Source organism: Canariomyces notabilis, assembly GCF_033297395.1.
Source record: "Canariomyces notabilis strain CBS 508.74 unplaced genomic scaffold N656scaffold_1, whole genome shotgun sequence".
Classification (NCBI taxonomy): Eukaryota; Fungi; Ascomycota; class Sordariomycetes; order Sordariales; family Chaetomiaceae; genus Canariomyces; species Canariomyces notabilis.
In genome coordinates, this window is record NW_027041823.1 from 1752146 (window position 1) to 1774023 (window position 21878).

Genomic DNA, 21878 nt, shown 5'->3' on the forward strand with positions numbered 1-21878 from the left:
CATGCAACGAGGCTCGCTTCTCCACTCTCAGTCATTGGTCGCAAGTCTTGGACGAAGAATATGTCGCTGATCTGAGTAAAGACAGCCTGGAGGGTAACGGAACTCGCTATCCTCAAGTTCGGCAGGATCGATGGAGTTGTGGTCAACCATGGTGTCCTCTCGCCCATGGCCCGCATTGCAGATGCTTCGCTTGAAGAGTGGAAGCAGCTCTACGACGCCAACTTCTTTAGTGCACTTGCCCTTGTGAGTTGGATGCTGCGTGCCCATAAAGAGCTCGAGGGTTAGAGCCAGCGCTGACTGTCTACAAGGTAAAGCACACGATTCCGCACCTGCGTGCTGCCAAGGGTCGCGTCATCTTCACCTCGTCGGGTGCGGCAACGAAGGCCTATACCTCCTGGGGGGCATATGGATCCTCAAAGGCTGCCCTGAACTCACTCTCTCAGCACATTGCTGTCGAGGAGCCGGACATCACGGCGGTTGCGGTCAGCCCGGGTCGAGTTGATACCGACATGCAAAAGGAGATCCGGGAGAAAGGGACGGCCATGTTGAAGAAGGACTACGAGGATTTCAAGGCGGCTTTTGAGGAAGGCAAGCTGGTTAGACCTGAGCAGTCCGGAGGCGTCATTGCCAGGCTCTCCGTCGACGCTAAACCGGGGCTTTCTGGAAAATACTTCAAGTACGTATCGGGGACCCCAACCTCATATCCAGTCACTAATCATTGCAGGTGGGATGCGCCTGAGCTGGCAGAGTACCGCCAGTGAGGTTAGATAGAGTAGTCATCTACTTGATGGTTAGCGGTGAACCATATGAAATAACCATAACGAAGTGAGCAGCAGGTTCGCAATCAGATACAAAAAGAAGGCTTTATAGTTCTCCACAGATGAAATTTCAGTATTAGCATGGAATATAAAGTTGTTCATCACAACATAGGCAGTCTTTTGTAGCATTGAAAAGCACCTACCATTACAGTCCCTCTACTGACCGAGTGCCAATGTTCGAGACATCTGTGGACCGTATCGTTAGCACCCTTTCGAAGGGACGGATGGTCTTCCTGAATTCGAGTCGACGTGATGAATCAGGTGATAGGTTTCCGTCATAATTTATCGGAATTGGATAGTACATATTTGGGCATCATGGACTTGCGTCGTATTTGGGGCCATCGAGTGGCAATGCTGTGCCAACTTCGCCATCGTTAGCATAACTCGAGAAAGAGGATACGGTGTATGCGCGCGTGCTAGATCGGTAAGGGGCTCAGGAATGTCGTTTGGCTCGACAGTGTCAATCACCATGGTGAAGTAAGATTGGGGCGACACGAAGGTATTTCATCATTGAGATTCGCAAGTTGTGTTGAGAAGAGGCGTGCATGCTTACCTTACAGTGATCATTCCTGAAAGAATGCATTATTGAGGGGGAGGATTAGCGTGTCATGTCGAAAGAAAAGAATGGATGGACGAAATCGTCAAGAATCGGTCTCGCGGTGATTCCTTTTCAATCAGCATCGGAAGAAATCTTTTGATGGAGCTGTCCCGGCACCAGTAAATTTTTCCAGAGCTCCGCCGTAAACTCCTGCGGCGGGTCTTGTGGGGCCTGTGGCTGATGCTACAAAGCCCAAAGCGACATCCATGGAGCCAAGCCACAACCTGAGTGACGGTTGGCATTGGCATCAGCAACCCGTTCAAAGCACGGCAAAGTAGGTATAAAGACCTGCACACCTACTCCAAGGTCAAGGGGCCCGACTCTCGGCTCCGCAACTCACAATGTTTTTCCATCTGCCCAAGACATCGAAGCAGCTCACGCACTGGTGAAAGTGCTTCCGTCACCAATTTGATACGAACTGCGCGCCTGTCTCCGCCATTTGCGATCGGCCGGAATACCGTCCGCCTGGTGACATCTAGCCGTCACTGAGGGGCAGGCTCCCTCCTTCCTCGAAATTCCCAAAATCATCATGTCGGACCATGAGTTTGGAGGTTCGTAGATAATATTCATTTGAATCATGATCATCTTCAACGATGCGACTTCTGCAGCCGCGGGTTCAAGCGAATCGCCGGTGTGCAGCGCTCATCTGGGCCGGCCACTACAGGCCAGTGGGCGTGAGCTGTGTCGATATATCTATCGATGTTACATCAACACCCCGACCGTCTGAAGTCTCAAATAATTTCAAGATAAAACTTCACACTTGTCCATTCAACATTGATTCGTTTTGTGCCATGGCCTTTGGTCTGTTATGCCGACCATAGGTCCAAATGGTCGGATATCTTAGCCTCTCTGAGCTGGACTACCACTAAGTCGGCTATGGAATCCTAAGACCTTCCTTTGTCTTGCTTTCAGCATCGCGCATTCGTTATTTTCGCGAAATGCTGACTTCATCTAGGCAACGACGACCTCTCCTTGCCCAAGGGTATGTAACCGAGCCACCCCAAAATGCCAGAGTCTCCTACCAGGTCTACAGTCCCTCGCTGTTGGTTTTATATATCGGCGGCTGAAGTCATTGTAGCTCCTGTTTAGCTTGCAGGATGAGATGCGGCAGCCCATGGCTTGAAGGATGCCCGGGCTGGATCCATCTTCTTGCCGGCTCTGTTGCTCGGCCTGGCTAGAAGACTCCCTGCTCGACCTCCATGCTGCAGTGTCAAGTGCATGGAGTCTTCTGTGTTTTTATGGACGACGGCTGACCCCACACAAGCAACTGTCCAAAAGATCGTTGGCGAGATACTCGCGTCGTCGTCTGGCATCGCTTTCTCCAAGGAAGCTCGTGATCTCCTCATTGAATGCTGCGTCGAGTTTATAACCCTCGTCAGCTCTGAGGCGAACGAGATATCGGAGAAAGAGGCCAAGAAGACGATTGCCTGCGATCACATCGTGAAGGCGCTCGACCAGCTCGGCTTCCCCGATTATGTGCCAGCAGTGTTGGAGGCCGCCGCGGAACACAAAGAAGTGCAAAAGGTGAGCGCCCAACGGTTCTCTATGGCTGCCGCTTAACGCTGACGTATGAAAACAGGGTCGCGAGAAGAAGGCGAACAAACTTGAGCAGAGCGGCATGACGCTCGAGGAGCTTGAGCGATTGCAGCAGGAACAGTTTGCCGCCGCCGCTGCGAGGCATAATTGAGAGGAGCCATATCAGCCAAAGTTGCCTGCGCAACAAAGGACAACGGCTGTCCGCGTTATTTAGGAGTCTGGCGAAATCGGAGGGTCTGTCGTTGCTGGGGAATGACACTGCATCACTTGGCGTTTGAGCGAGGTAGCTAGATGCTGTGGCGGTTTGGTATAGATAGGAGACCTCTGCCATGAGTTTCACCAGGTTCAGGCAGGATGATGAAAACCGCCTTCGACAAAATACACCGAAGACTTAGAGGCACCGCATGAGTGAGCGTGGGTTCTGGCCGGCAGTTCGTGCAGCATGAACAGACCTCTGCTCCAACGTGCCCGAGTCGCACGCTAAGGGTGAACAGGTTGGAGAAGCAGCCATCAGTTGCCCCTACTTTGAAACCAGAAATTTAAGAGTTTAGGATAATACAGCCTCTATTGGTACCGCCGCTAACTACCAACTTCCGTTTCCCAGGTTATGTACAGCCCATAGCATGGCCCCAAGAAAGACCGCGCATCCAGTGCTTGCGCCACCAGCTCGCTCTTCAAAACCAGGGGAGTTTAGTAGCCATCCTTACCCCACTTGTTGTACTTGTCGTGGAGGTGCTACACAGACACACATTAGCTTCGCCAGAGTCCAACCCGTCGAGAACAGCCCAAGCGAAAGACATCTAAGGCCTTACCTTGGGGAGGTTCACGTCGGGAATAACGACGACGTTGACGGCACTAGGCGCATCCTTGGGTGTCGCGCTGGGGTCGCCACCGGGTTGGTACTGATACTTGCCCTGGGTCGAACCCGTCTCCCACGGCATGCTGTTCTTAGCGAGAGGGACGCTGTTCTCGGACGTCGACTTGGTCGGGGAGCGGCCTGCAGCAAGGGGGAAAACGGTTGGTTAGCGTTTCGCTATCGGTGAGCTCCGCGCGTCACCCGAGCTTGAAGGGCTCAAATTCGAAGATGACAACGGAAGGGCGGAAGACGACTGACCGAAGTAGAAGCCGGCGCCGGTTAGGGCGCAGACCACGACACCACCGAGGATCTAGACGGCGCAAGTTTTAAAGTCAGCCTTGTGTGTGTTTCTTTCAATTCCACCCCCATGCCATATATACGCTGTCGAGTCTGGAAGCCCAGGAACGTCGGAAGATTGCCGGGGCAGGTCCGGGTGTCGTGGGAATTTTGACGCACCATGATCTCGGGGTTCTTCTTGGACTCGGTCTTGAGCGCTTCCTCCCCTGTCCCGGCCAACCGGCGGGCGGTGGTGGAAAAAGCTCTGCGGGCAATGAGAGAAGCCATTGTTGCTGTGCCTATGGCGGGGATTGGCGGCAGGGAGGTGCAATTGCTGTTGCGAGAGCTCGACGGTTGCTTTGACAAGCTTGGATCCTGCCTGCCGTCATACGATGCGTTTCGTCAAGACGGAAGCTCCAATCCAGGCTTGGCACCTTATGTAATGAACTTGGCGGCGCGGCCAGCTGTTCGCCAGCTGCCTTGTTAGATGAAGAGCTTGTGGGAACTGGGAAGCACCACTAGGATTACTGAAACTTGGCGTTACTTAGGGGATACATATATCCATTTCTCACTCCAGATGTTTGCGGTTGACAGAGTCATCTACATCGTCATTTTCTCGATGGCCCCCTTCAAAGACGGTTTGAAGGAACCAGCGGCGTGAAGTTGCGATTTGTTTGGTAAGAGCAGCTGCCTACGAAGTCCATCCCGGAGAGAGGCAGTCGCAAGCGTTCTCGCAAACGGTCCTCCTGCTCCTGAGGGGGCTTATGACATTCGCAACTTCCTGGCAAGTTTATAGGAATTGGGCGGTTTCCTTAAGTCATCCTGCAAGTGAAGTCCTTCCACGCAAAGGCGATAGTATGAGGAAGGCACATCGCAGGGTGCATACTGGTAAGGTGAAGAGCTCACCACTCGCCGGGCAGATACATAATGGAAGCTAGTCAGAGCTGTGGGCTTGGCCACTCACATAATGAACTCTTCCATCGTAAGTCTGATCGATCGAGTGTTTGTGTATCAGCAGGCGCGCCTTGGCCTCATCTTCCCTCTTCTCAACAACAACCGTTTCCTCCCCATAAGCCCAATTTACAATATTTTCGCCTGCAGTTCTTGGTTTCCACACGGAAACTCTTGACTAGCCCTCTGTCGGCAACCTGTCCTCGTCCATAATGCCGCACCCGTCCTCTATCATGATGCTGCACTACGATTCTGAATCCGAGGACAAGCCGCGACGCGTCCTCGATACGGACGGCGACTTCACCGTCCCCGATATGAAGCCGAGCATCACCTTCAAGCTCCACGAGTTCCGCCCGATGGTGCAAGATAAGAACGGAAATATGATTCCCTCAACGGGAATCATGGCGATACGCCCCGTTCCCTCCCCCGCAGTCGTCCAGCGCGTTCAGGCGGCGATGGGAAACGGCACCAACGGTGTCTGGGCGGGAACCGTATTCACTCCAGTGCCCGGTGCATCCCCCGCGTCCATGTTCGCGCCTCGGTACATCAACACAGGATCGCCACGCCGAAACGTGCAGCGTTACGTCCTCCGCCGTCGGTACGTGCCTCATATCGGTGGGCTTAAAACGATGCTCATCTATACCGACGGCGCATGCCTTGCCAACGGTGCGGCGGACGCTCGTGCTGGATGGGCCTTTATCTTCAAGCCTGGGTCCGCGGGTGCTGTGAGCGGAGTACTCGAGCAGAAGGGTCCAGACGGCGAGCTGCACAGAGCAACAAGCAACCGCGCTGAGCTACGTGCCGTCATCGCCACGCTCGAGTTCCGCCAGTGGTGGGGTGAAGGGTTCCAGCGCATCGTGATCGCCACAGACTCGGAGTGTGTCGCGTACGGCGTAACGGCATGGCTGAAAACCTGGGCAGCGCGGGGCTGGCGCACATCGGGGGGTTCGCGAGTGCAAAATCAAGATTTGTGGGAGCGGTTAAGTGAGAGGATGGGAAGTTTTGTGGAGGGCGGCTGCGAGGTCAGCTTCTGGCGGGTCCCGAGAGCTTGGAATGCCGAGGCTGATCAGGCAGCCAAGGTCGCTGCTGAGGATGGCGGAATCAATGTGGAATATGCCATCCAGGAAGGCTTCATGATCTAATGGGTAAACGCTATGCCGGGTGACTGTCAATACTGGAGAAGTAATGTATACCTTAGTTACGCCTAGCCTACCAAGCGGTCTGATGAGCTCATCGCCCTCTCGGAAGTCCCGAATCACTGCCATAGTCAATTAGTTACCCAAGTCCAGCAGGTCCAAGTTCCAACTCCTGGCAGGCCCTTAAGGAAAAAAGATCTTGTCCTGCTGCGTAGATGTGTATAGGCACGATTGGTCGCAACAGAGCAAAGGAGTAGCTTACCCTATCTGAGCCGCCAATGACAGCCCTGATATCTTTTCTTCGAGGCCATGACATCTATCCTAACGTTGCATATCTATTCGTACGTCGCCTACTTCGTCGTGTATGTACAGATTCTGCTCGTCAGGTACTGTGTAAGTGTGTTAAAGGGGGGAGCCGACTGAGCATTCAAGGTGCATAACAGGTCACACTCAGGGGTAAAATGGCCCGTGCGATGCAGCCCCCCAGCGAACTAGAAAAGAGCGCCAAGCTGATGCCAGGTTTGGTCCAGCCAGTGGGCTCCCCCATCGCCAAAAAAGCAACCCACCCGCTTGGTAAGGTTCCATTGCGCGGTCCGTTTTCATCAACCCCCAAGACCAAAGTTGGCGATCAGTTTGCGTTGCCAGCGCTCGGTCTCTCCCTAACCTCCGTCACTCTTTACGCTGACTTCACTTCTGCCGCTCCTTATGCCTTTTTCACCTGCTGTACTGCTTACCTGTTAACGCCACACTCGACATCGGCTTCGATTACACCAGTCCTTCGTCTGGTGGAGTAATCTCTTCAAAGCCTCCGTCATCGAGCTGTTTGTGACGCGCCCGGACCCTATTCGTTTTCGCCGTTTTGTCGCATCCAACCTCGGCGCCTGGTCTTACTCAGCTTCGCCTCGATCTCGATTCTACCGTACCAATAATCATCATGTCATGATAGGGATCGATCACCGTCTTAAGCCTGGATACATGAATCTGTGATCGTCGAGCCCGAGAGACTTCCACTCCGTCTATACGATGGTTTCCCCAGAGGGAGCGCCACGGGCGCTCTCTCCCACGGCCAGCAACGATGACAGCTTCCCGCAATTTCCCCGCTCCGAGATGCCCGGCCCCCCAAGCATCATCTCTTCACGCATGACAGATATCATGACTGACGACGGCGGGGACTCGGAGACACAGCGTGCGGCTGGAAGCCAGAGAAGGAGTGGCCTCTATTCGGATGCCGCATCCCGTCCGGGAACTGCAAGGACTGGCATCTCTCAGAAAGGGCCTTGGGGCCAGGCAACGCCTCTCCGCCGCGGCTTGTCCGGGAAGCGGGGGAGCATCGCAGGCAGTGTTGCCAGTTCGTCGATGGGAGTTCGACCAGCGAGTTCAACGAGCAGAAGCCATGTTCCCACTCTCACATCGCATGCTTTTTTCCGACCCATGAGTTCGCAGAAGCTGCAAGCTCAGCGGGCAATCACGAGGCCAACGACCATGAACCGTCAGATGACGTCTCATGGCGACGGTGTCGACACGAATCGGGACAGTCTAATTTCGAATCCTGCCCCTCAGCTAGCGAGCCAGTCTGGTGATGAGGGCGACATGCGGCCGCCGCCCTCCAGAGGCACAGAGTTCACCGAGCAGGAGCCTTTTGATCGCATCACAGCCAACACCAGCCCGACGCACGGCCATCAGGCAACTTCGAGCATGGCAGATAGCGTGCGGCCGCTTCAGAGAAAGCCAGAAGCAGCAAGAACGCTAACGCTTGACGTGAAGAAAACATATCAGCCTGGAGCGAAGACCGCGACTCCTGTCCGCACACCCCGTTCCCTGCGATCCAGTTTCCTGATGCCGAGAGCTGAGTCCGGCAGCGGCAACCGCGAAATGCAGGGCGGCGAGAAGTTAGAATCCGTCGCCTCGTCCCCTCGAGTCTCGCCTGCAGACGGGAACGGGAAAGCACCACCAACCAAGGACAAGATCAAGGCGGAGCTAGGTCGCAATTACGAGTACTTCCAGGGTAACACCGTCTTTTGCATTGGGGGCCGGCTACAAAACACCAGGCACCGTCCCGTGAACATAGCAACCGGCTCCTGTATCGTTATCCCGGGTGTCCTCTTCTTCATCTTCTCCGCCCCCTGGATATGGAACAACATATCACCAGCGATACCCATCACCTTCGCTTATCTGTTTTTTATCTGCATGTCTTCGTTTCTCCATGCGTCCGCCTCTGACCCTGGCGTAAGTTTCCCATAGTGATAGTCTCCATGGGTTTTTGAACTGACTCGGTCATTAGATCCTGCCCCGAAACGTGCACCGGTTCCCGCCGGTAGACGAAAACGAGGACCCGTTGAGGCTTGGCCCTCCAACAACGGAGTGGGCGTTGATCAAGTCCTCGGAAAAAAACACGGCGGCAATGGAGGTTCCTACCAAGTATTGCAAAACATGCAACATCTGGCGGCCCCCGCGTGCCCATCACTGCCGGCTGTGCGACAACTGCGTCGAAACGCAAGACCACCATTGCGTGTGGTTGAATAACTGTGTCGGCCGGCGCAACTACCGCTACTTCTTCACCTTCATCACCACAGCCACATTCCTCGCACTCTACCTCTCCGGAGCTTCGCTGGCGCAAATCCTAGTCTACATGAACCGCCAAGACGTCTCCTTTGGCGATTCCATCGGCCGCTTCCGCGTGCCCTTTGCCATGGTCATCTACGGCTTCATCGCCTTCACGTACCCCGGCGCGCTGATGGGCTACCACGTGTTCCTCATGGCCAGGGGCGAGACGACGCGCGAGTACCTCAACTCGCAAAAGTTCCTCAAGAAGGACCGGTACCGCGCCTTCACACAGGACAGCTGGTTCAAGAACTGGGTCGTTGTCCTGTGCCGTCCCCGGCCGCCGTCGTACTACTCGTTCAAGAAGAAGTACGGCGAGGGCGACCAGCGGCTAAGAGCTTACCGAAGAGATCAGCAGCAGCACCGGTCCCGCCCGGACTCTGACGGCGTGGAAATGCAGGACGTTAAAGTGGCCCCGCCCCAACAGGGGTTTTCGGGGCCATCGTCTCTGCGGGATGCGGCACGCCCGGCGGCAGCGGAGACCGGCGTATGACGGCTCCATTCCGTCCTTTTCGATGTTTTATGCTACTTGTTCCGCCAATTATATTTCTTTAATCTCTTTCTCACGACGCTGCCTTCTTTTCTTTTTGTCTTTCGAAGACCGACCGGGTATGGGTCTCAGCGTGGCGTTTCCAGACGTGTATGACGAATTGTAACCAGGATTCCAGGGCGATTAGACCTGCCGCATGTATGTATGTATATTGTTCCAAAGTACTGTATGTAATGAGTGGGGTTTGAATAGTATTCCCTTCAGCTTTTGTGGCCATCATTGTATTGGCCGGATTTACAGTCATTCAGTCCAGATCTGGGTTTGGCTCTCGGAGTATAGGGGGATGCGGCCAGGATTCACCGACATCTATCCGCGCTCTGCCTGTCATCATGGTAGCGATCTTGACAATAAACCCATATATCTTTAACCGCTCCCTATTTGGAAAGAGATTCGCCGAGGTATCTACCAAGCCTGAACATCAAGAATTTGAATGGTATCAAAAACTGACAAAACAGGGGCAAATATGGGCAAGGGACAGAAGTTCGAATAGGAGAGCGTGTATATACACACCAGAACAGGGCGGTTGGCTCCAAGGAGCACTGGACAACGCGGTGTACTTGGCATGTTCATGGATATATACCACTCTCCCCGCCTCTAAGCGACTCACGGTTAAGCATACCACATCTGAGAAGCAAGAATAGAAGCAAATGGGAATAAGGTCCTAAGCTCGCGGCCAGTCCAACCAAACCAAACCAAACGGTCAATTCTTGTTCCTTTCTTCGCATACGCCACTTCTTCCGCCTCCTGATGGGTATCAGGTTCCCCGTCGCTTCCCTATCCAGAGACAGAGTAGGAGTCAATTTGAGTTGATGAAAGGATTATACAGGGTTTACTCTGTTTCTAGCCGTCCCTCCCCCTCCATTGGCAACCTCCCTCTAGCCCATCTCTACGCTGGTTTGTACAGATTGTACGCTACATATACTGTATTCTATTGTAACCATGTCCGTATTTCTGTCTGTATTACATGCCTGCCGCCGCCGCTAGGGGTTAATCGAACAAATCCAAATTCAACCAGGCCAAACCAAACCAGGCCACTATGATTCAACAGATAGAAAGATAGATGATACAAGTCCCAACTTTTCTACCCAGGATCGCAGAGTAATTATCCTACCGTACAGTAACACCCTGAGAATAATAACGAGGGTCGAACGAACCATACGGCGTATGTAAAGGAACTACACCGCCCCGTACCAACCAACCCGAAACCCAGCCCAGGAGGAGGGAGCTCTTCTAATCAACAATGAGGACCAGAATGAATAATCAAGCCGATGACAAGCCTGCGCCCTCCTCCCCCTTGGCCTGCTCTGTACCGCTATCCCGCCCCTCCTTGTTCTTATCCCCATCCTGATTATTCTTGTCTTCGTCCATCTGTACCTCCACGTCCGCCAAGCCACCCTTAGCAGCATCCCCAGCAACGCCATCATCACCTTCACCTCCACCACCTTCATCCGTGGACGTAGCAGCACCCTTCCCCGTCCCGTTCCCCTCCTCGTCAGCCCCTTCCCCACTCCTGCTCCTGCTCCTGCTACTGCTTAACCCCTCTTCCTGGCGATCGAGTTCTCTCTCGAGGCTGCCAAGCAGGTTAAGCGAGCCGTCGTCCTCGTCCTCAGCCACCGCCGTCGGCAGGAGGGCGGGGGAGTCAGGGGGTTGGGGGTCTTCTTCTGCTTTCTCTTCTTTCGTTGGTGGTGGTGGTTCTACTTGTGCTGCTGCTGAGAGAGGGTTTGAGGGTTCGGATATTTGCTCGGTAGCCCCGCTAGTCGCTGCTGCTGCTACTGCTGCGGCGGTGGTCGATGTTGCTTCTGTAGTGGTGGTTGATTCCGCCGCAGTCTGCCCCGCTCCGGCGCCGTCAGAGACGCCTTGGACTGTAGTCTCTGCGACAAGGGTCTGGCTGACGGTGGTTGTGGTCCCTGAGCTGAGTGTCGTGGCCATGGTGCGAGAGCGGACGTCTAGATAGCCTGATGCGGAGTGCGGCGCCGGCTCGGTGGGCGACTGGATCATGACGTTTTTCAACGGGCTGCCTTTGGGAGAAGCCAGGTGCGGCGGGAGGTTAGAGAGACTCGGCGGGTGAGAACGGGCCTTCGGGATTGTGACTTCCTCCTCTTCGGAGGGAGCAGGGCGGACGTCGTCGGCCTCTTCGACCGAGCTCGGCTGAATGGCCTCGGACATCTCTGAGTCCTCCGTCTCCAGGCCCTGCGTATCCCCGTTGGGGCTCCCGACGTCCGGTGTCTCGCCGGCTTCATCCTCGCCGCCCTCCTCCTCTCCTTCGTCGCCTTCGTCGCCATCGCCAGCTTCCTCTTCTTCGGAGGGCAGGCCTGACATATCCGCCATCTCACTGTCTTGGTTTCCGCTGTCTTCGGCGTCCTCAATCTTAATCCCCTGCTCATGGCCCGTTGTTAGCAAACGGTTGCGTTTTCGACTGCTTGAGCTAACATGTAAGCTTACATCTGCACCGACACCCTCAGGTTTAACGGACAAACTTGCGCCTGTCGTTGCCGAGGGTTGCGACGAGCGCGTCGCGGGTAACGGCAGGGGCAGTCTGCCCTTCCTGCGGCCCCGCCCAATGCCCTTCGCCTTTCTCTTTGGAGGCGGCGGCCGTCTCCTGACTGGCGTCGCTTGTTGAGGCGCCAACTCTCCCTGGTTTGCTGATGGCGCCGGCACGACCGTTGTAGAAATAACCTCGCCGTCCACCTGCTGCCCTTCGGTGAGGGTGACGGTCTGTTCGTAGGGGTTGCCCGCCGCGTCGATCCGGCGCACGGTGGCTCTGATGACGGTGGGCCCCGCAAGCTGGGTGGCCGCGGCCTTGGAGGCTAGCGTCACAGTGTTCTTGTGGCGCTTCGCTAGATGGGACGTGATGGGAGTCTCGGCGTTCCGCGGCACCTGCCTCCACATCTTGACCATGAACCCTTCGTTGTTGGACGTGTCCCACTCTTTCTTTTCTCCTTTGACAGGGTCGGCTTCGGCCTCGGCCTCCTCCTCTTCCACAGGCGCGGGTCGCTTGTACAATCGACCGGATCGGGCGGCGCGAAGTAGTTCCTGGCTGTGCGGCGGGAGGAGGTGTGTGTCCCTGGGCATACCAAACGGGAGCTCGACGGCCCATCGGTCGCTCTGCTGGGTCATTTCCTGCTGCATCGACGACGTCGTGGCGGGCACCAATTCCTGACGCCATTGCCGCACGGGAAGGCCTGTCGACAACGGAGAGGCACGGGTCAGCCACTCTAGGCACTGTTGAGCGTGGAATCGGCCCAGGACACACCTTCAAAGTCATCGGGCTCTGGAAAACCGGCACGATTGCCGCGGCGCGTTTGCGTCGCGGTCCTGTATTGCTGCCATTGCGACCACACTGTCAGGAAATCTTGTCGCAGTTCTGCCGCATTCGGCGGACTTGGCCTTGCGACTTACCGTCGGCGCCATTGAGACGAGTGGAGAGTGTCGCGTCCTCGAATTTCAGCTTCTTGTGCCTCCACCTAGGTCAATAGATGCTGCAGTACTCTGGGCGGCCGTGGGAACGGTGACGCTCGCCGACCGTCCCGCTATCGTCTCTCTCGTGTATATCCAAAACTAGCGCGCGACAAGGTGTCGCCGGCGGCCTTCGGTGGGTTGGAGCCAATGATCAGGAGGTCAGAGGTGCCTTGACAGCGCTTTGCAATAGGATGAAAGCGGATAGCAGTATGTAACACAAGCAAGCCAATTGATGTTGTAAATTGATATCGAGGCGCGAGGATGTGTTGATCAAAAAGCACACGTTCGTCCTGCCGCGATTCGATGCATTCGTATCGTTACCATTCTCGGCGAATCGTGGTTCGCTTACAACGATATCTCACAAAGGCCAAATACTCCACCAACTCACATGTGAAATTGTGGATTCACTGTACATACATAACATAGCCTCGTCTCCCAATGAAGCAGGGGACGAATCCTCCCTTGATTGCAATGGCTGCCGATTATAGCTAATACTGAGGCGGCTCGGCCAGGCAGGCATCTTGCGTAGTCAGTCTCTTTCCAGCGCCACAACTCCATAGATACCCGCTTGCCGCATCTCCAGCGAAAGCCGAGTATGCTTGCATCTACCCAGTGCAAAGCGTATGTGCCAAAAAGACGCCGTTCCGTAGTCTACAGACTGTGGCGCCAGGCGGCAGCCGCAGCGTAATTGAGAAGGGGGAGGGGGGCGGGGGTTCCGCGGCCAGGGGCACACTCAGTCCCAGCTGCTCTCCGGTCAGTACTGAACCCTTCCAGGCCAGCAAAACTGGTGTGATTAGAATCACTCACCCGGTATCCTTCTGCCTGGTGATCTCGCCGTGCCCTTCTTGATCCTTGCCCTGCACGCCCAATCAGCCTTTGCCACTTCCTACCCTTCCTGCCATACGGCCGCGGCGCGCAAAACGTACCGATATCCCTCCTTCTACCACAAGCCGATCCTGCTGATAGAACTGGCTGATCATTGTCTGGCGCTGTTGCATACCAAGCATCAGCCTCAGCATAACCCAACTCCACAGGTCCCATTGGCAACCAAAGCAGCGTGGGAGCACACACCTTGAGCATCTGCAAATCCTGCAGCCCCTTCTGCATCAATTCCTGGATCCTGCGCGGGTCCTCAACACTCTTGTTCTCTCGGAAGGCATCCCTCGTGCGGCGCTTGGCGTATTCCCTAAAGTTGTAGGCGGCGAACTGGTTTCCCTGGCGGAGGAGCTGTCGGTACTGTTGGAGGCGTCAGTCACGGTGACCTCATGCAGAGGATGTTCAACCCCATCAACGGCTTATAGATCCCAAAGCGAGCACAAGCACCACAGGGGAAACGGGAGAAAGCAAAAGCAAAGAGTCCTGCCGGAGGATCGGATATGGGTTCGGACATACCAGCGACAGCACCTTCTGCGCCGATTCCGGTCGAGCGGCCGTCTGCAAAGCAGACATCTCGGAGAGTGAGACGAGATTTTGTTCTCTTGCGTGTGGTGGTCGTGGTGGCTGCAAGGGGAGCGGAACGTGGGTGAGATGTAAAAGTCGCCGCCTAGGTTCAATTCGTCTTGTAAGATAGTGTAGATAGACCCTTAACCTTGGGGCCGGGAATTTGCGATGACGAAATGCGCCGCGACTTTATCGGAGATAGGACGGTCGGATATAACGATAACAGCAGAATGTTGGTGTTGCAGTTGCACAGACCTCAGCCTTGACATGGCGCCTCTGTAAGTGCATATCTATTTGTGTTTACATTCACTGTGCAATGTGTGCATACCCTATATCAAGGACCCTCCCCCTTACTCCGTGTCAGCCCGAGTAACACGCATCTCTTGCCGATAAAACAAAACGTGAAGCAAACGCCTATACTCATACCGTTTTATCATAGGCTTGTCCTTTACTCCATATCTTCCCCGATCCCCGTTCCTTTTCCTCTTCCTCTCTAATTACGGCCCGCCCGGTTTCAGAGCTCAACAAGCGCCTACCTTCTCTACACTACATCGCCAATTCGGGGAGCTAAGTGGCAAGCCATGCCTGGAGATACCTCAGCGTCACAGCCCCGTCGTCAACCAGCGTCTCAGAAGGCGAGCCATCGGCATTGCGCTGGAAGGCGTAACGGAGAATGGCGCCAATCCTGGCCGCCTGCTCAGCCATGTCGCGGATTTTGGCCCGCCGGCCGTCATCATAATCACCATCATCTCCAATTCCCGAAGCGGATCAGAACTCGTTCCAGAACGCCTGATGCAGCCGCGAGCGGCAGGCATAGTCATGCCAGCCACCAAGGTTCATGTACCCCGTTGTCAGGTACAGGGTATCCAGCTCCATGCCGAAGGGCAGGATCGCCGCAAGTGACCAGTCGATGATCCCTGTGATTTCAAAGGTGTCCTCGTCAACTAAGATGTTGGTTCTAGAGAGGTCGCCGTGCGTAAGGACTTGTGGATATTCCTGCGCGAAGAGTGCGGGGAGTCTAGGTGCCAACTCCGATACCACCGGGGTGCTGAGAATCGATGGTGACGCCTTCAGCAGAGCGAATCTGGATTGAATCCTGTTTAGGTTTTCCGCTCGTACTTCGGCTGCTACGTGTTGCGGCTTGAACCAACATCGAGCAAAGTACCTGTTTGACACATATAAGCAGCAATACCTAGGACGGTAAGCATCGGCCTAGGTGGCAGGCGACATGTGCTCTTGTAGCCAAGGTAGCTAACGAACCTGGCAAGGTGCCGAACAAAACAAACATGTTTAGCCTCGGTCACGTCGTCCATGTCAACCTGGCAGTCAAGAGCATCAAGGCACGAGATTCCCGGCAGGTACGGCATGGTATGAATGGCCAAGGGGGGGTCGGCACCATCTACCGGGCCGTGTTGCGATACCTTGGGCACCAGGGGCCCGTGGATCGCCTGTGCCAACTCTACCATGCTCTGGTCGAGGTGAGCTTGTGGCTCTCGGAAGGACACTACAGTACCCTGTTTCGCTGTTCCCTGATCGTCTTGAAGTTTGCAGACGACAGTATAGCTCATCGAGCCTGGCGTGTCGACATTGTAGACGTTGGAAGCACCCGAGATGGATCGCGCAATCTGGTCGCACTGGGATTGGTCGGGCATTTGCGGCCCTCGAAAAAGCGATCAACAGCCTGCTGAGCCCAGGATGTCTCGTCCATGGCAACGACCAAGGAGCTAGAATACTGAGGTGAAGAATGGCTTCGCTTCGAGGTTACAGATAAAGCTGCCTCGGACCTCGAGGCTGCCTTTTCTAGCTGAAAGGTGGTGGGGTTGCCATTGCATGTACCTATCCGTAGGTACATTCTAATCATCAAATGTCGGTGAGTCGAACCACGCCCGAATCTTCTCCAGAGCGAACAAGTCGTGGCCACTGTCCGATGTGTCGTAATCCTTCATCTCTCCGTCAATCCACCCCTGAGTCCCCCGGCTACTCCCTAGTGCCGCGCCAATCTCTTGTGCAGACCCAAAATCGATCAGCACCGGCATACCCGCCTCGTTAACTAGGATGTTGCTTGGGTTGAGATCGTTGTGAGCCCAGTTAAGCGAGTGCAGGTGGCCGATGGCCGATTCGAGGGCTTTCATGAATCGCTCCTTATCCACGGATCCGGCCTTGTTTCTCAGGTAGTCGGCCAACGTACAAGGGTGTCGATCGAGGATGAGGCCGACGATGCGGCCTCGGCGAACGTAGCAGCCGTGGTAGCGGATAATGTGGGGGTGTGGGTGCTGAGAGAGCATCTCCATCGCTTTGGCCTCCTCCAGTAGGCCTTTGGGGATTAGCTTGAGGACGTTATGTTTTTGGAAGACATCATATAGACTCATGTTTGGACGTTTAACGTAGATGTTGGATGGTAGCGTTTCCGGGGCTCTGGTGAGCCCCTCGCCAGAGCATGTCCACTCTGGGAAGATATCCTCATCAGGGACGGGAGTGAGGGCAAATGCGATTTGCTCAAGATTGATATCGCATTTGGGAATATTCAAATTGCCGAAGTAGGCGATGTCATCTTTGTCGAAAAGTGCGAAGGTTGTGTGAGATTTATTTGCCGGTTTCCTCGTCATATTGCTCGTGGAGGAATGTCAAGTCTTCCAGCGTGGTCGCTTGGGGTACCATGATGACGGGATTCTGTAAGGTGATGATGATTGCCGCAAGGCGGGAGCGGAAGTTGGGGCTAGCTAGAATTGGTACCCAAGGCGGAAAAACATACATAACTCTGAATGTAATCGGACGGGAGCACCTAATAGGTACCTGTTCATCCAGAGACAACCAACATCACCTTATATTAGCATGTATTACCATGGACTCCGTCCATCTGCTCTACCAATACCCATACACATAGACGCCCCCTCCCGTCCTAGCAGCCCAAGTCAACCAAATACCAAAGCCCCCATGCCAGCAGCCCCAAAAGAAGTTGAACGTTTTGACATATCCAAGCAGCCAGAATGCCCATAGCAATTACGGTCCCGTCCAGTCAGGCAGGTAAGCAAGTACTCCGTAACGGTTTTCAACCCTCTAGACAGACAGACAGACAGACAGACACACCCCTTGAGAGCCGAAACCAAGCATACATGAACAACCCAACCCGCCTCTGCTCCCCCGGCCAATCACCATCATACAACTGCATTACCATCATGGCCCTACATACCAAGTCTGCATAGCCTGGGGCCCGGCCCCGAACCCGTCAGACATGTAATATCCCAACTCATGCTCATACCCATCATTCATGGCCAGCGCCTCATGGGTATAGAACTGGTGATGCTGCTGTTGAGTTTGCGGCTGCGGCTGCTGCTGCGCCCGTTGTTGCTGTTGATGCTGCTGCTGCGGCTGGGAATCATAGGGCATACCCACCGCCCCTTGAGCTGACGGCGGTGGTTGTGGAGGAGCCGGCGCAGGGGAACCGGCCGCCGTCTGATGGTGCGTATCAAACGCCTCGATCAGCAGGCCCAGTCCGTCTGTGGTGGTGGTGGTGGTGGTGGTGGTAGCGGACGGGGCCTGTCTTGTGAGGTGGGCTTGGGGCTGCTGCTGCTGCATCGGCAGGTGGTGGTGACCCTGGGCAGGTGCTTGCGGGACCGGGAGGCGCATGCTAGGATCGGTGGCGGCGTACAACGCCTGCGCCGCGACGGCGCTCGGTGGCTGTTCAGGGAGAATGAGGATGGGCAGGTTGGGACTCGGAGGCGGCGGGATGCCGTTCTTTTCCTTCGTGGCGACAGCAGACGGCGCTGGTGCCGACATCCGTGGTTGGATCGGCTTAATCGCTGGGCGGGTGGAGGAGGATACATGTAGGACATGGGGTATTTGCTCTTGCTAGGACGCAAAAAAGGGTTAGGCCTAGCCGCGGGTAATACGGGGGTTGCGGGGAGAACTCACGCTGTCGGCCATACCGACCATACTACCCTCTGTCTCGAGCGTAACACCATTCGGGATACGGTAGAACTTCTCTAGATGGTCGTACCACCGTGATGCGAGCGGCCAGACATTTCGGCTTTCGGCGAGGATGCTGAGAATGCGCTGGACCATCATTGGAGCATTGCGGGTTATCGACGGGTCCGGGCAGACTATGCAGTGAAACGACTGTTAACCGTTAAGCTCGTGTCAAATAGCAAGCAGCACTTACTGCTTGGGAACTTGCACGGATAACACGCCAAGAAGCCGCAGCTGTAAACACAAAAGGCCTGCCAACAAACTGTCAGTGTCTTTTGGCCCCATGTCGTTGCTTCGCTAGCTGTGCCTACCGCCATCTGGGCACCAGGACCCTCTTCTGGGGCTCTGTCGGCGTGGTGTGCCTCTATCTGCTCATACAGCATGTTTACGTTTCTAAACAGCTCGAGCGCCATGTTGGACCAGAATGCTGTCAGTTTAGGGTCCGACTTATCGTAGGAAATCATTCTGATAGATCGCGGTCAGTTATTCAGCTCACAGAGATGTCATAGGCATTCGTCTCCTACTCGTGCAGATATGCTTTCCGGATAACGATGTTGCACAGACGGGTTGTCATGGTCACCCCGAGATATGCCTGCCGCGGACATGAGCGGTGAATTACGCAGTGTACGGGGAGGCGCACGAAGAGGGCGCAAGGGAAATAGACATACCAGGTCCTGGCCTTCTTGCTTGTAACCTTTGAGAAGGAGACTGCTCCATCGGTGGTCATGAGGCAGCCCTCTCTCCCATTCAGCAAGGCGCCTCTCCATTTGGGCGTACACACTCGCCGCGTCCCATGGCCGTAAATCTTTGCTGTTGTTCATAGCGCGTCGGGATATGGCGCCCCAGAAGTAATGTGCCTGGATAAGGACAGCAAACAGGGACCTCCCTTCATCAGAAATCAGGGCAGGGTTGTCGATGGCCGGCACCGTGTCTTCAAGCGCCGCCCGCGACTTTGGTTCTATGGCGTGAGCAAAGTCCTTCTCGCTGCTCGGCAGCAGGGCCGTAATGTCGCTCGCCGACAGTAGTACAGGGGACCTCGGTCCCGAATGCAGGTTGTCCTGGCTGTGCAACATCCACTGCGACAAGCAGTCAGCATTTGAGCTACCCCCAGCAAGTTCGACTGCATAACATACTAGAGTTCTTCGTGCAGATTCAGCTCGAATAATGAGCTCCTTCGTTTTGTTTGGCAAGGCATAGGTCTCTTCTCTATGCAACTGCATCAGGGTTGCCATCCGCATCGCAATGGCCAGGTTGATCTTATCTTCTGTCAGTACACCCGCCGTAGTATGCCATTGGCATATACCGCCAAGTCAAACTCACTGAGCTCTTGTGTCTCATGCCACTTCCCTGCTGTGCGATGCTGAGGAGATAAAAGCCCTGGCACCTCTCGAGGCTCGGCTCTCTGTAGAGTTCCGTCTGCGCCACGGTCGACGCACGCTCCATGAAGACCTCCGAAGCCTTGACGCCGCTCCCATTCCCATAGCGCTCAGCCAGACCGGGCGTCAGCCGCGCCGAGACGCTCAGGATGCCTAGCAGGAAGAAGACGCTGACAGAGCGGGCTTGAGTCCGCAGCCGCTCCGGAAACAGCTGTTTCGGGATGAAGCCCAGCTGGAAGTACTGGCTCGTGAACTTGTTGACGGCCTCGATAATGTCGGGCAGTGGGGGCAAGAGTTCCCAATCGTCAGTCGGCTTGGCGGCGAGGCCACCGGGCATCACGGAGATGGCGGTGGCGGCGCGGAGCGGTGCCGGGCCACCGCCGTCCAGCACATCACGGCGGACCTTGGTAGCAGCGTCCCGCTTCCTGTTCTTGTCCAATCTCACCCGGGGGTGGCGGTACTCGCGGTCCTGGTCGGGCTGACCGCGGACCGGAAACACACTTTTGCGGAGTAAAACAGACAACCATCAGCAAACCGACGGCGTTTTCTACGGAGAAGAGAAAGGCTACAGCACCGGGCCGGGGATGGATAATCCCCCGGGTGCCCCTAGAGGCCTGGGAAGCGGAGAGGGCATTCTCACCAGTCGGCGGGACCAAGGCCGGCATCAAGACATGCTCGGCACGGTGGCTTAGCTTTTTCGTGCAGACATTTGCTTCTCATACGACGGCATCTGGCATAAAGTTTTGCGTCAGGACCAACAACCTCCCTTATTCTGTTTGCTCGTATACACACGCACACACGGCAGGTCATGGGCAGGGAAGGAAAGATGCTTTGGACGGCTCTGTTGAGAGGACAAACCCCCAATTATGAAAGGGGAAAGGGGTGACGGGGCCGCAATCCGGCAGGGCAAATCTGGAAACTTGGAATTGAGCAACACAACGGCACGCACCTTCGGCATGCGATGGGGGCCCGACGCCTGACAACAACAGGCGGCGCTGGCTCTGGCGCTGCTGCTCCGGGTTGCATCTGGCCGCCGGCGGCAGTCAGGTCTGGTGGTTGTTGGAGAGCCGGCGTTGTCGGCACCGGCAGCGGCACCTGCATCGGCACGGCCTCGGTCGGCGGCTTCATCTCGACGTCCATCCTCGGCACCCGTCCCCGTCGAGACGACGGCGGCTCGTGGCAGAGCCGTCCTGGTTGCTTGTCCTGGATCCCGCAACTGTTGTGCTTTTTTCTTTTCGTGTGGGTTGGATGTTGTTTTCTTGCCGGAACAGCACCCCAGGGCAAAGCTTGAGTGGGGCAGACCTGGCTTCTGGTTGCCGGCAGGGCAATTCACGCCCAATCTGATGCCGTCAATTGCCAGGTTGACTGCTCGACGGCAAGGCGGGGCGTTGCCAGCCGCAGCTCGAGATTTGGAATGAATCCTGGGGCCTTTTGTCCGAGTGCCTTGCCGGTTAACAACGTGAATGTTATTGTTGAGGAAATTGCAACGAGGCCAAACACGAAGTACACGTAACGTTATGCTCTGCAGAGAAAATCATTTTCACAGAAGGAGGGCAAAGAAAAGGGCCTGTCCACACGTGACAAGGTTACTGTAAGGTATTAATTCCGTTACTGATGACATTGCGAAGGAGGCTTTCCCTTGACGGCCTTGACTCTGGAAGGCCAAACGTTATAATCCCCTGAGCACAGCTTCTATCTTGCTTTTTGTGCATCCCCATCGAGCTTGCCGCGAGTTCCTCCTTCCCCAGGTCAGCCCTCTGGACCCTGCCAGCCCCGCCGACTGCTGTCGCGACCTGCTGCATCCGGAACAGCTCCCGATTGAGCAGAGAATGGCGGGGCGTGCAGCCACAGGCCCTCCATCAGCCCCTGGTCAGCGCGGGACCCCATCTCTCACAACCGTGCGGGTGCACAGTGTGTGTCTTGACTTCTTCATAACTTGAACTCTGGAGGAGTGTGGCATCACCGCTGCCATACTATCTTGAGTACGGATGCCTAGTAGGGTCATGATCGAGGAGGACGTGCTGCCGAGTACGAAGTTCAATGGTTCACTGGAAGTTTGGAGACTCTGGAATTTCCAGGTATATAATTCGACTCATCGGTCCTGTATGTATGTACAGTACGAACGCAGATTGGAGGCTTGTTAAGAGGGTACCTCCGTAGAGAGGACGATTTTTGCATACACAAATTGCGCCACACTAATAGATTCCCTTCCTGGTCGAAGTACCACAACTCAGACAGGCAGTGGAACGACGAGGCTGTCAAGATTGACGGCAAGCATACGTGCTATAACTGACACACAGAGACCTCCCTCTCTG

The 21878-nt window shown here is 55.4% G+C and overlaps 10 protein-coding genes across 10 annotated transcripts; 4 read left to right on the forward strand and 6 right to left on the reverse strand.

Moving 5' to 3' along the window:
* The first annotated feature begins 117 nt into the window (after positions 1 to 117).
* Positions 118 to 906, forward strand: N656DRAFT_773677 (NAD(P)-binding protein). Its single transcript, XM_064814107.1, has 3 exons — positions 118 to 243; positions 309 to 676; positions 725 to 906. Exons 1-3 carry the CDS (start codon positions 166 to 168, stop codon positions 759 to 761), a joined length of 483 nt encoding a protein of 160 aa, XP_064675102.1. The 5' UTR covers positions 118 to 165; the 3' UTR covers positions 762 to 906.
* A 1039-nt stretch (positions 907 to 1945) lies between these two features.
* On the forward strand, positions 1946 to 3103 carry N656DRAFT_793997 (histone-fold-containing protein; the record flags this gene model as incomplete). The annotated part of the gene is made up of 4 exons (XM_064817228.1): positions 1946 to 1967; positions 2372 to 2398; positions 2681 to 2940; positions 2996 to 3103. The coding sequence occupies 4 exons, from the start codon at positions 1946 to 1948 to the stop codon at positions 3101 to 3103; spliced, it is 417 nt and encodes a 138-aa protein (XP_064675103.1).
* A 407-nt stretch (positions 3104 to 3510) lies between these two features.
* Positions 3511 to 4404, reverse strand: N656DRAFT_773681 (uncharacterized protein). Its single transcript, XM_064814108.1, has 4 exons — positions 4265 to 4404; positions 4067 to 4118; positions 3765 to 3949; positions 3511 to 3687 (listed from the first exon to the last, which is right to left on the reverse strand). Exons 1-4 carry the CDS (start codon positions 4370 to 4372, stop codon positions 3643 to 3645), a joined length of 390 nt encoding a protein of 129 aa, XP_064675104.1. The 5' UTR covers positions 4373 to 4404; the 3' UTR covers positions 3511 to 3642.
* A 572-nt stretch (positions 4405 to 4976) lies between these two features.
* Positions 4977 to 6236, forward strand: N656DRAFT_773685 (ribonuclease H-like protein). Its single transcript, XM_064814109.1, has one exon. The coding sequence runs from the start codon at positions 5248 to 5250 to the stop codon at positions 6175 to 6177; it is 930 nt and encodes a 309-aa protein (XP_064675105.1). The 5' UTR covers positions 4977 to 5247; the 3' UTR covers positions 6178 to 6236.
* A 1087-nt stretch (positions 6237 to 7323) lies between these two features.
* Positions 7324 to 9265, forward strand: N656DRAFT_698904 (zf-DHHC-domain-containing protein; the record flags this gene model as incomplete). The annotated part of the gene is made up of 2 exons (XM_064810746.1): positions 7324 to 8397; positions 8453 to 9265. 2 exons carry the CDS (start codon positions 7324 to 7326, stop codon positions 9263 to 9265), a joined length of 1887 nt encoding a protein of 628 aa, XP_064675106.1.
* Positions 9266 to 10261: 996 nt separating this feature from the next.
* N656DRAFT_841191 (uncharacterized protein) lies at positions 10262 to 13059 on the reverse strand. The gene is made up of 4 exons (XM_064818980.1): positions 12722 to 13059; positions 12576 to 12645; positions 11765 to 12504; positions 10262 to 11698 (listed from the first exon to the last, which is right to left on the reverse strand). Exons 1-4 carry the CDS (start codon positions 12731 to 12733, stop codon positions 10583 to 10585), a joined length of 1938 nt encoding a protein of 645 aa, XP_064675107.1. The 5' UTR covers positions 12734 to 13059; the 3' UTR covers positions 10262 to 10582.
* Positions 13060 to 13073: 14 nt separating this feature from the next.
* Positions 13074 to 14389, reverse strand: N656DRAFT_841192 (uncharacterized protein). The gene is made up of 5 exons (XM_064818981.1): positions 14174 to 14389; positions 13853 to 14017; positions 13708 to 13770; positions 13589 to 13638; positions 13074 to 13524 (listed from the first exon to the last, which is right to left on the reverse strand). Exons 1-5 carry the CDS (start codon positions 14228 to 14230, stop codon positions 13515 to 13517), a joined length of 345 nt encoding a protein of 114 aa, XP_064675108.1. The 5' UTR covers positions 14231 to 14389; the 3' UTR covers positions 13074 to 13514.
* A 152-nt stretch (positions 14390 to 14541) lies between these two features.
* On the reverse strand, positions 14542 to 16140 carry N656DRAFT_833798 (uncharacterized protein). Its single transcript, XM_064818699.1, has 4 exons — positions 15775 to 16140; positions 15482 to 15735; positions 15052 to 15386; positions 14542 to 14970 (listed from the first exon to the last, which is right to left on the reverse strand). Exons 1-4 carry the CDS (start codon positions 15871 to 15873, stop codon positions 14789 to 14791), a joined length of 870 nt encoding a protein of 289 aa, XP_064675109.1. The 5' UTR covers positions 15874 to 16140; the 3' UTR covers positions 14542 to 14788.
* On the reverse strand, positions 15918 to 16982 carry N656DRAFT_45770 (kinase-like protein). The gene has a single exon (XM_064809709.1). The coding sequence runs from the start codon at positions 16825 to 16827 to the stop codon at positions 16075 to 16077; it is 753 nt and encodes a 250-aa protein (XP_064675110.1). The 5' UTR covers positions 16828 to 16982; the 3' UTR covers positions 15918 to 16074.
* Positions 16983 to 17306: 324 nt separating this feature from the next.
* On the reverse strand, positions 17307 to 20761 carry N656DRAFT_45437 (uncharacterized protein). Its single transcript, XM_064809698.1, has 9 exons — positions 20204 to 20761; positions 19508 to 20063; positions 19321 to 19443; positions 18856 to 19263; positions 18712 to 18779; positions 18499 to 18652; positions 18381 to 18438; positions 18134 to 18321; positions 17307 to 18070 (listed from the first exon to the last, which is right to left on the reverse strand). The coding sequence occupies exons 1-9, from the start codon at positions 20371 to 20373 to the stop codon at positions 17396 to 17398; spliced, it is 2400 nt and encodes a 799-aa protein (XP_064675111.1). The 5' UTR covers positions 20374 to 20761; the 3' UTR covers positions 17307 to 17395.
* Positions 20762 to 21878: the final 1117 nt, after the last annotated feature.